This window comes from Aquarana catesbeiana, linkage group LG01 (genome assembly GCF_042186555.1).
Source record: "Aquarana catesbeiana isolate 2022-GZ linkage group LG01, ASM4218655v1, whole genome shotgun sequence".
NCBI classification, from domain to species: Eukaryota; Metazoa; Chordata; class Amphibia; order Anura; family Ranidae; genus Aquarana; species Aquarana catesbeiana.
The window spans coordinates 87,122,572-87,135,293 of record NC_133324.1 but is presented as its reverse complement, the minus strand read 5'-3'; the positions used below and the strand labels follow the sequence as shown (position 1 = coordinate 87,135,293).

Below are 12,722 nucleotides of genomic sequence, written 5' to 3'. Positions count from 1 at the left end.
GTAGCACTTACCTGCAAACGAAGCCCGCGTTGTCCTCACATCTATCTTCGCCCCTCTTCCTTCCGGGGCCCCGACTCCGGCTCTGTGACTGGCCGTAGCCGTGTGACATCACTCCCGCGCATGCGCCGTCAGTCACGGCACTTGCTAGTGATGAAACGGCACAGAGGGCCGTTTCTTCACAGCGCATGCGCCGATGACGTCGGCGCAAGCGTATATGGTAAATATCTCCTAAACTGTGCAGGTTTAGGAGAAATTTACAGTACCTACAGGTAAGCCTTTTTATAGGCTTACCTGTAAGAACAAGTGGTGTAACTAGGTTTACAACTACTTTAAGACTAAGGACGTGTAAGGATGAAACACATCAACTTGCTGTACTAAGGTTATGTTACTGTAGATTAGTGAATAAAGTAAAGATTTTTTTAAGAGCAATAAACAGAGTTGCGGATCATCTATCTGGGTTATACTGATGGAGCTGTGTGACTGTGGATCGTGCACCTGTTTGCTCAGGGGATTTTTTCAATTTACTGGGTTGCAGCACTACATGTTTTACAAGCAGTTTAAAGAAACATTCTTCACTGCCGGCTTAAGCCTTTTTTTTTTTCTTTCTTTTAAACCTTGGTACTGGTCTGCTACCTAGTAAACTTACATAAACTTCTGTTGGTGTCCTGTCAACCAATGATGTCATCGGTTGCTAAGGACGGGTCGTGAGCTCACACAACTTTCTGGGGCTGCTGCTCTAATGCTTTCTGGGACCCTGGGTTGGCACACTTTTGTGTTTAGCACAGGCCACAGTGTATACGGTTATAAGCAATAAATAGGTTCATATAACCTTACACCTGTGCAGATGTGAGAAGTTAACGAGTAATGTGTGAACAAAACAAAATATTGATTACTTACAACAAATACATTTCAGAGCTGCTCGTTATGGAGCCAATCATAGCTTGAAAATGTTGAATCATAAATGAATTAACTGCGCTCTCACTTGCACAAGTGAACTAAAAAACTCAAAGTCCAGTGAAGTCCGGTCAAATTCAACTAAATACAGTGTCCTTTTCAAAAAATGTCAACTATATCCAGGGTGGGATCAACATGACGTGTCAATTCCGCCATCTTGGAACGCAGGTTTGAGCGCAAACCGACATTACTGGGTTGTTTTGAATGCTGTGATTCATCTTACTCATTGTGTGTTTTTAAATTTATTTTAAATAAACCTGAATTTACTGCACTATGAGAGGCTTCTCTTTTACCTCCCCTTTTGAACATATTGTGGCATGAGAGTTTAAAGGCACAGGAGTGCTGCTACTGACGGCTTGTCATGAGATGCTACTTTTTTTTACAGCAGATTAACGCAAGTTAAATTGGATACCCAGTGCTGTTTTTGGCTGCTTGTAATGGGGTCAAAATGTTCTGGTAAGTGGGCTGTGTGCTTGTATGTTGGTGAAGAGAGACACTAATGGCCACTGTCGGTGTTGAATTACCCTAGTGTTGGTGGATACATTTGGAATTTTTTGAAAAGGACACAGAATTTAGTTTAATTTGACACAACTTCAATGGACTTTGTGAGTTATTTAGTTCACTTGTGCAAGTGAGAGTGTGGTTAAATACTTTATAATTCAACACAGTGCATATGTGTGAGAGAAAGACATAGCAAGAAGGGCTGGTCGGTGGGCTGCATAAGAGCTCCTGGGTAGAGATGCGCCAAACAACCCCTGTTCGGTTTGCGCCAGAACTCTCAAACATTGCGAAAATTCGGAGCCAAATATCGAACCCCATTAAAGGCTATGGGACCTAAACTGGAAAAATCTAAAGTGCCCATTTGAGGGCTTAGATGCAAGTTATTGGGCATACGGGTCTGGGTACTGCCCTGTGGGACATGTGAAAAAAAAAAAGTTTGTAAAAATTAGCAGTGATTTTCTGGTGCCTAAAGTGAACTAAAAAAAAAAAAGGAAAAAACCATTTAAAGTGCCTGGGACTGTGGAAAATTTTGCATTTGATTTGGAAATCAACGTCCCAGAGTCTGGAGGAAGGGTGGAGAGGCACAGAATCCAAGTTGCATGAGGTCTAGTGTGAAGTTTCCAGTGTCAGTGATGATTTGGGGAGCCATGTGTCATCTGCTGGTGTTGGTCCACTGTGTTTTATCAAGTCCAAAGTCAGCGCAGCCCTCTACCAGGAAATTACAGAGCATTTCATACTTCCCTCTGCTGACCAGCTTTATGGAGATGCTGATTTCATTTTCCAGCAGGACTTGGCACCTGCCCACACTGCCAAAAGTACCAATACCTGGTTTAATGATCATGGTATCGCTGTGCTTGATTGGCCAGAAAACTATATAAAATATATGAGTCTCACCTTTTGAATTGAATTACTGAAGTAAATTAACTTTTTGATGATATTCTAATTTTATGAGATGCACCTGTATATATATAAAAAACTGTATTTGGTTACTACTGATCTGTGAATTCTGTGTTTGGTACCATTGAGCTCTGTTCAGAGTTCAGTATTTTGTAACACACAGCTCAGTAGTTTTTAACGCAGAGTGCAGAAGTTTGTAAAGCAGAGAGTTCTTTGCGTTACAACTACTGATCTCTGCTTTACAAACTACTAAGCTCTGCGCTACAACCTACAGACCACTGAACTCTGCCTCACAAACTACGTTTTAGGGCTTATTCACACCAGGTGTGGTGTGGAAAAGCATGCAAAATAGCGTGTTTTCCTGCACCGCACAAAAGTGCGTTGCCTTTTAAAGTTGCACGTGGGTGACCCCTACGGATCTAGAAAATGGTACTGCTAAAACACAACATACTGCAGTACCATGCCTTTGGGTGTGGCAAGGTTTTGAAAATTGTGCTGGCACCTTTTTTTTTACATGTTTCATGCTCATAGGCCCATTGAAAAATGCAATGTGTGGGAATGCGCAAAAAAAAAGCATGCACGCCCGGATGCACCTCCTGGTATGAATGAGCCCTCAGACTGTTGTGCCCAATTCTAAAGGGTGCCTTTACTAAGAAAATGGTTAAGAAACATTGCCCTAGGGCAGGGATATGCAATTAGCGGACCTCCAGCTGTTGCAAAACTACAAGTCCCATCATGCCTCTCCCCATGGGTGTCATGCGTGTGGCTTTCAGAGTCTTGCTATGCCTCATGGGACTTGTAGTTCTGCAACAGTTGCAGGTCCGCTAATTGCATATCCCTGCCCTAGGGAATAAGTGGAAAACCCCCGCCTGGGTCCTTTACATACTTCCTTTTACATCTGAAAGTTTAATATAGCTACATGTACTACTGTGTATTAAGTTATAGCAACCAATAAAAAAAAAAAACAGATTTTTCATATTCTATTCATATCATGGTTGCCATAGGGTACTACTTTTCAATGGTCCTTATTTTTCTTTTAAATATTAAAACGCTAGTCCAAATAAATACATACAGTATCTCACAAAAGTAAGTACACCCCTCACATTTTTGTAAATATTTTATTATATCTTTTCATGTGACAACACTGAAGAAATGACACTTTGCTACAATGTAAAGTAGTGAGTGTACAGCTTGTATAACAGTGTAAATTTGCTGTCCCCTCAAAATAACTCAACACACAGCTATTAATGCCTAAACCACTGGCAACAAAAGTGAGTACACCCCTAGGTGAAAATGTCCAAATTGGGCCCAAAGCGTCAATATTTTGTGTGACCACCATTATTTTCCAGCACTGCCTTAACCCTCTTGGGCATGGAGATCACCAGAGCTTCACAGGTTGCCACTGGAGTCCTCTTCCACTCCTCCATGACGACATCACGGAGCTGGTGGATGTTAAGAGACCTTGTATTCATCCACTATCCGTTTGAGCATGCCCCACAGATGCTTAATAGGGTTTAGGTTTGGAGACATGCTTGGCCAGTCCATCACCTTTACCCTCAGCTTCTTTAGCAAGGCAGTGGTTGTCTTGGAGGTGTGTTTGGGGTCATTATGTTGGAATACTGCCTTGCGGCCCAGTCTCTGAAGGGAGGGGATCATGCTCTGCTTCAGTATGTCACAGTACATGTTGGCATTCATGGTTCCCTCAATGAACTGTAGCTCCCCAGTGCCGGCAGCACTCATGCAACCCCAGACCATGACACTCCCATCACCATGCTTTACTGTAGACAAGACACACTTGTCTTTGTACTCCTCACCTGGTTGCCCCCACACACGCTTGACACCATCTGAACCAAATAGGTTTATCTTGGTCTCATCAGACCACAGGACATGGTTTCAGTAGTCCATGTCCTTAGTCTGCTTGTCTTCAGCAAACTGCAGGCTTTCTTGTGCATCGTCTTTAGAAGAGGCTTCCTTCTGGGACGACAGTCATGCAGACCAATTTGATGCAGTGTGTGGCATATGGACTGAGCACTGACAGGCTGACCCCCCACCCCTTCAACCTCTACAGCAATGCTGGCAGCACTCATATGTCTATTTCCCAAAGACAACCTCTGGATACGATGCTGAGCACGTGCACTCAACTGCTTTGGCGAGGCCTCCTCTGAGTGGAACCTGTCCTGTTAAACCGCTGTATGGTCTTGGCCACCGTGCTGCAGCTCAGTTTCAGGGTCTAGGCAATCTTCTTATAGCCTAGACCATCTTTATGTAGAGCAACAATTCTTTTTTTTTTCAGATCCTCAGAGTTCTTTGCCATGAGGTGCCATGTTGAACTTCCAGTGACCAGTATGAGAGAATGAGAGCGATAACACCAAATTTAACACACCTGCTCCCCATTCACACCTGAGACCTTGTAACACTAACGAGTCACATGACAACTTGGAGGGAAAATGGCTAATTGGACCCAATATGAAAATTTTCACTTAGGGGTGTACTCACTTTAGTTGCCAGCGGTTTATGGAATTAATGGCTGTGTGCCGAGTTATTTTGAGGGGACAGAAAATTTACACTGTTATACAATCTGTACACTCACTACTTTACATTGTAGCAAAGTGTCATTTCTTCACTGTTGTCACATGAAAAGATATAATAAAATATTTACAAAAATGTGAGGGGTGTACTCACTTTTGTGAGAAACTGCACATACTGCAAATAAATACTCACGGGTGATAATGTAATCCTGGGTAAGAGTCCCAGCTTGACGTGCTTTCCTTTGTGTCTTAACCACGCACAATTTTGCTCCCCTGGTTAAACAAAAAACAATAAAACAAATGTTAACAAATGTGATAACACATAGAAAATGCAAGAAAAATAAAACCAATTTTCAGTAACTGATCTATGCTTCTGCACAAATAATGCAAGTAACTGATAAACTATTTACTGTAGGGTCCCTGAAGAGGACACGCAACCAAACAAGAAGGAAAGTTTAAGGCAGGCCATAGATAGTGTGATTTTCTTTCTTGCAACCACAGGTTGCAGGTAAGAAAATTGCACAATTCCCCCATCGACACAGTCAGTGTTATACAGGATTTATATAGAGCCAACAGTTTTAAAACAGTCAGTACAGACATAACAGTTACAACATAATTTATTACAGGAAGAATCAGAGGGCCCTGTTTTTTAGAGCTTACAATCTAGGAGATGGTGGAATCCCTCCCGCAAAGCTACTGTGTTACCCTAGTGGGGTGCCGTTCCTGCCGGGAGAATACATTGATTATTGCTAGCGACTATAACTTCCTCTGAACTACAGAACACGTCCCCCAATGTTATAGAAAAGATGAGAGGGAGAGCTGTTGTGTACTACTAACAAATTACCTGTCCTAGGGTGATAACATTGAGTTTATGTAGGTACTGTACAGGAAGGAAGTAAAGGCACTTCTAAAAAGAGTGATTATTATATCAAGATAAATGTGTGTTAATTTTGTAGTCTTGGTGCCTGTCCATTCATACATTCAAAGATCCTTTACTGAATCTTGGCGCCAATGCGCAGTGTGCGCTTCGCATGCAGCCTAGCAAAAGACTGTGCAGGGAGCAAAGAGACAGAGTAGTGACGTGGAGAGAGGGGCATAAGCAGGGGGTGCTAGAGTTATCTGACACTCCCGGAAGTGACGATTTCATGTGAAATGGTGGCTATAGCAGAGAAAATATACTGGAAAGAAGGATACAGTCAAACTGTAGATTAGGCCATCATCCCAAATACAATAGAAAAAAGAAGAAACAACCCCCTAATTTTGTTAAATAAAATTTGTATTTGAGATTTTACAAATATTCTCTTTTAATCTATACTAAACTACGGATTGATATTTATCTACGGGCCTTTAATGTCCCGCTAGGGAGTTGTTTTTTCTTCTTTCCATAGCAGAGAAAATAAACCGTATTCAGATAAAGTAAATGCATGACTAGCGAGTTGGCTTTTTTTTTTCTGAACTTCCGAAAAAGCATAATTTTTTTTACTCCGTAAGGTATTCCCCGATGTACTCAATTGCTGTTTGAGATGGTGACAGGGTCTCTTTAAGCAAAGCTTAAGCTCTCTGTCACTGCCAAAGTAATGTTTTTATGTATTTGAGGAAGAGAGTTCTTTAAAGCCACTTAATCATACTTGTTTTATTATGGTGTTTAACGTGCATATAACATCTTTATGCTCCACAGTGAACCATGTAATCATTTAAATTACTATCCGGTCTTCTCCATTCTTACATTGTAATATTAGATACTTTATTGTGCAATAAAAACGAGTTTATCCCACAATAATTACAACATATAAGCAACATAAAGCTGTACAATGTTGGAATATTCACAGAAGCCAAGCCGTTTCTCATCAGTAGGAAAAGGTCGTTAGAAGCAGAGGTATTGCTGAGGTTGCTGGCGTACACATAAATGACTGCACTTCCAACCAGAAAATTGAGTTACCTAGGCAGCGGAGCTTAAAGGAAATAGTTATTGAGTTTGATGGGTCAGATACTAAATACTCCTGTATGTTTGTTTGGGTTATTTTGTTCCTGCCATTTTTATTTTTTGTATAAATGTGGAGCGCCAGCCAAATAACTAGATGAAAAAATGTACATACATTTTGATTGAGATAATGAAAGGTAGTAGGATGCAGACATTCAGGTCTCCATCCAAACATGGCATAGTCCATAAGATCAAATACACATTACAAGAAGATGACAATGGAAAAAAATGGAAAGCAAGCAATGGAGCCCCAAAGAGGTCTGAGGTCTTCATCCTTCTCCATGCACGTGATCCATAATGGATTGACCAAACTCCTGAACGTGCACTATATGAAAAATTCTGTAGCAACAGGCGGAAAGAAAAAAAATAATGAAATCTGCAAACAGAAAAGAAGAAAGGAAAAAAAAAAAAAGAAGATAGAATGGGATGATAGATACATGCAGGTACAGTGTGCAAGGTCCCCCTTTATATATAAAAAAAAAAAAAAAAAGAAGCTCTCGAGTGACAGTAGTAGGGAATCCACTATCAGGATAGTTATGAATAACAATAAGGGTCTCCTACTACCTTACTACATGCTCAATCGAATGTCCCAAGACTTAATTACCCTTTTTAGGGTGAGGAGAGGTCTGTAAAAGCTGTGGCTCCCAAAAAAAGAATCTAAGTGTCCCGTAACGTGGCATATTGAACTGAAGTGTCATATAGGTAACCTACCTATCAGGCTTTCCATCCTCAAAGTGGCATAATTTTAGTATCCAGTCCTTAATATGAGAAGTGATAGCCTAGCCCTGATAATCTAGCGCAGTGATGGTGAACCTTTGCACCCCAGTTGTTTTGAAACTACATTTCCCATGATTCTCAACTACACTGCAGAGTGCATGAGCATCATGGGAAATGCAGTTCTAAAACATCTGAAGCACCAAGGTTTGCCATCACTGGCCTAGCATACATTCTTTGATGGCCTGCAGCCATTGACCTCATGGGGTCTATACCCTACTGGCATGTGAGTAAGCATTTGGGAGGAGTGGACAGCTATCTTCCCTTACATGTATACCCCCCCCCCCCCCCCCTTAAATAATGCACATTGAGCTTTATTGATGGATATATATTCTTTTTTAGACTTTGGTGCAAACCGCCTCTGAAGAGTGTTCGAAACACAAAACGCGTCAGACCTACGATATGCACCAATCAATTCCTTTTAAAGGTCTTATACATTAGTATGTCTCTATTCAGAAGTCTTGTGATCATGTGCATTCTAGAATGGTTTTACCATTTCATAAGGATCATTTGCCCTGCATCACCTGGGGGCTTTTACCTTGTCCACAATGTATCAATCATTCTATATGTACTATGTGACTGCTATTCCCATATTTGGGTCTTTATCATGTTATCATGCCATATTCTACCAATAAAATGATTTTGTATAATGGTGACTGATCCCTTGGCCTCACTTACCCACCTGATTCAAAGTCCCAAAAACCCTCCTTTTCATGTATACATAGGGGATGGAGACTCATGTCTCATTTAAAGTCCCAAACCCTCTCTTTTAAAGCATACAAAAATAAGAGCCAGATAATATAGACATTACCGCAATTTGTGGAATATTGCTTATTTTGTTTATTTATTACAGGTACTTATACAGCGCTTTCAATTTACACGGCTCTTTACAGCATGTCTTTAGAGCGTGGGAGGAAACCAGAGTACCCAGAGGAAACCCACGCAGGCACATGAAGAACATGCAAACTCCATGCAGGTAGTGTCAAGGTTAGGATTTGAACAGATGACCCTAGTGCTGCTAGGTAAAAGAGCTAACCACTTAGCCACTGTGCTGCCCTAGCTTGTGAAAGTCGATTATAGTGCCACAAAATGGCAAAATGCATGGAGCCAAATGAAAAAAGTACCTTAGCTGTTTTGCCTTGCAAAGGATTTTTATTTCTGTGATTCACACACCTCTACCATACTAAACAACCAGTAAGCTTCCCAGGTGACCTAGTCGCTCACTGAAGAGAGGTGATGATGCTGCTTCATTGTCCAATGAGCATACCAGATGGAGAAGTGACATAAATTAAGTTCAAATCTAAGTTATAATGTGATCTTATGAAGGAACTAACTAAATTCTGTATTTATTTGGAAGTAGCTTTGTTTCAATTGTCATTGGCTTAATCTATTTCTTAGTCAATCCACCGGTAACATCTCTGCATGATAGCTTCCTGTGCTGCTGACATGGTCATTAAAGGGGGTTTCAACTTCCTTGACTTTTCCTTCAGAAAATGCTGCAGAAGTTTGATTTGGTAGTACAAACTGTGTTGGGGTAATCTGACTTCTACTTTAGCTGCAAACCTCAAATGAAATTGGGAAGGTTCTGTCTTCACTAATATGGTGTAAAGATGAACGAGGATTATACTGTAATTTGTTTTTCGACCTGCCAGGGACTCTCTCAAGTACCAACAGACGTAAAATATTTTCTTGATCTCAGGCATTTAACCACTTGGTGACTGCCCTATTGCAGTTGAATGCTAGAGGGCGGCAGCTGCTGTGCGCCGGATCACGTATAATATATATATATATACATATATATATATATATATACATACACACACTTACACACCTGATTCTGCACTTCCGCCTGCGGGGGGGGGATGTGTGTGCTGCAGGCGTGCCACTTCTGCTGTGATTATTTACACCAGAAGCTGATCTGCGGGTGTCAGGCACTCAATGTCTGCTGGCACCCGCCAATCACCAGGCAGGGACTCAGAACGGACATCTGGCTATGTTCTGTTCTGACAGGGGGAAAGGGATGGATTCTGTGTTCCTGCAAAGCAGGAACTAAAACCCATCTCTTCTCCTAGTAAAAGCAGCACACATACTAAACACAAACACTGGCTAGGCATACAGTTAACCCTTAGATCACCCTAGATGTTTAACCCCTCCCCAAACAGTGTCATTAGTACAGTGACGATGCATATTTTTAACACTGATCACTATTAGGCCCCTTTCACACGAGGCGGACTCCGTTTCCACGGAGCCCGCCTCGGTCCGCCGGCTCAGCCGGAGATTAGTCCGTTGATCTCCGCTGAGCCGGCGGATGACAGGTCCCTCTCTGCTCACCATGCCGCCTATGGAGGGATCGGATGAAAACGGACAGCGTGTCCGTTTTCATCAGATCTCACCCGATCTGATCCGCCAGTGACGGACCTGGACGTAGGGCCATCCCTCTGCTTTTAGCGGATCGGACCGGGTCGGATGTCAGCGGACATGTCTCCGCTGACATCCGACGCTCCATAGACTAACATGGAGCGCCCGTTCAGGTCCGCCGTCAAAACTGACAGGCGGACCTGAACGGTCCGATCGTGTGAAAGGGGCCTAAGTGTCACTGGTTCCCGCAAACTGTCAAAAGTGTCAGATTGCCCACCACAATATCACAGTCCCACTATAAGTTGCTGATTACCGCCATTACTAGTACAAAAAAAATAATAAAATAAAAATTCCAGTATATTTCCCCATACCAAAAACATGTAGCAGAATACATATTGGCCTAAATTTATGAAGAAATTAGATTTTTTTTATTTTTTATTGGATGTTTTATAGCAGAAAGTAAAAAAATATAAGTTTTTTTCTCAAAATTGTCAGTCTTTTTGTGTTTATAGCGCAAAAAAATAAAGAACACAGTGGTGATCAAATACCACCAAAAGAAAGCTCCATTTGTGGGAAAAAAAATATTTTCTATTTTTTTTGGGTAAAGCGTTGCATGACAGCACAATTGTCAGTTAAAGTAACGCAGTGCCATGTTGCAAAAAAAGGCTAGTCATGAAGGGGGGTAAACCTTCCGGCAAGTGGTTAAAGTGAAAAATACGGTACTCATATGACTGCGGCAGACATCTCCTGAGCTGAATTGAATTTTGACAGCCGATTGCTATGTTTTTTCCCAAGGTAGGCCTACACAGGTGTTATTACTGCAGAGCAATCCCCTTCCTTCCTCCACAGGCCGACGTGCACCTTTTGCAAACATGTATGCACATCAATCTTTTTTATTTTAAGAAAGATCCTTCAGGAGCTGGATTGTGCATGCATGGTATCTGAAGTCTGTGGTCTGCTTTAGATCTGTTTAATTTGTAGATTGAGCGGTGACCTCAGACCACGACCCCATGAAGTGGTTCTTAGTCATGGATCACAATGAAAGTCATCAGTCACTTTCAGGTTAAGCCATTTTACAGTGGTCTAAATGACAGGGTTAGCAATAAAAACAAAAACAAAAAAAAAAAACCTTTCTTTTATAGTTTTGGCATTTTATAGACTCATATCAATAAGTGGCAATACAAAATGTTTACAGAGCTTTCAGTGAAAAAGCTTCTTTGCTTAACCACTTAAGGACCGAGCCTCTTTCTGAGATTTGTTGTTTACAAGTTAAAAACAGTATTTTTTGGTAGAAAATTACTTAGAACCCCCAAACATTATACATTTTTTTTCTTACACCCTAGAGAAAAAAAATGGGGTCGTTGCAATACTTTCTGTCACACCATATTTGCGCAGCGGTCTTACAAGCACACTTTTTTTTGGGAAAAAAATACACTTTTTTGAATTAAAAAATAAGACAACAGTAAAGTTAGCCCAATGTTTTTTTATATTGTAAAAGATAATGTTAAGCCGAGTAAATGGATACCCAACATGTCACGCTTCAAAATTGCGCCCGCTCGCGGAATGGCGACAAACTTTTACCCTTAAAAATCTCAATAGGCGACGTTTAAAAAATTCTACAGGTTGCATGTTTTAAGTTACAGAAGAGGTCTAGGGCTAGAATTATTGCTCTCGCTCTACCGATCGCGGTGATACCTCACATGTGTGGCTTGAACACCATTTTCATATGCGGGCGCTACTCATGTATGTGTTCGCTTCTGCACGAGAGCTCGTCGGGACAGGACACGTTTAAAAAAAATTTTTTTTGGCGGGTGGTTCGTAAGTGGTTAACAGGCATTTGCAGGCTTTTCCAGTGTAGAAAAATAAAAACTATTAAAGGTGATTTCTGATACATGGCCTCCACTTTGTGCTCAGTTTTGTCTTTTTTAAAGGAGTTTAAAAATGATTCTTGCAATATGGACATCGAGTTCTTGCATTATTAGGACCAGATTCCTTCTAGTGTTACCTTTTGGACAAATCAAATATATCTTGGCGTAGTAATTCAAATAAATATAATTTTATCTCAATGGATACACCATAAAGGGTCTACGAGCCTTTGGCGTTTGGGTGGTGGGCCACAGTTGATTTTTCGCTTCATTTGCACTACCAGGGACTGAAATTCTCCAGGAAAGCGCTTTTCATGTTGAGCTAATCAAAATGACTACAGCTGATCACAGTTGAATGTCAGTTGGCTTTGAGTGCCATTGAGAAGGTGCTTAGCTGCACCTGATTGAGTTTACAAGTAATTTTTTAGGAGGGGGATGATCCTTTTTCCAACTCAGTGATTCTGTTTTTGAAGTTTTTTACATTTTTTCTGACATGTCGGTTTTATATCTTTCAGTTGGATGTTATAAGTTGAGTAAATACAGCTGGATAAAACAAAAACGGTGTCTGTCTGCATTACAGGTTAGGCTGCAAAGCAACAAAATGCGATTGGGGGAGGGGGTATTCTTTTCTATACCCACTGCATTTTGATCCATGTACGGCCACATTTAGTGCAAGATGAAATCAGCATATTGATGTCAGGGGTCAGTTGGCAGCTCTAGGTTAAAACCTTCGGTAGAAATAGGCATGTACTGAGCTTATTCTGTCAGCTACTGACTGATATGTTTAGAATTATTGTTTTGACTTAAAGAGGAAGTAAACTTCCTTTACAGACTTTTACCTATAGATAAGCCTAAAATAAGGCT

General features: G+C 41.1%; 1 protein-coding gene across 1 annotated transcript in view; it reads right to left on the bottom strand.

The window, feature by feature from the left end:
- The window catches only part of WDR70 (WD repeat domain 70), a 455,634-nt gene that overhangs the window by 80,897 nt on the left and 362,015 nt on the right, over window positions 1-12,722 (bottom strand). Inside the window, exon 15 of the mRNA XM_073621458.1 lies at window positions 5,074-5,153. Within this exon, the coding sequence (XP_073477559.1) occupies window positions 5,074-5,153 (80 nt within the window). The remainder of the gene's footprint in view (window positions 1-5,073; window positions 5,154-12,722) is intronic.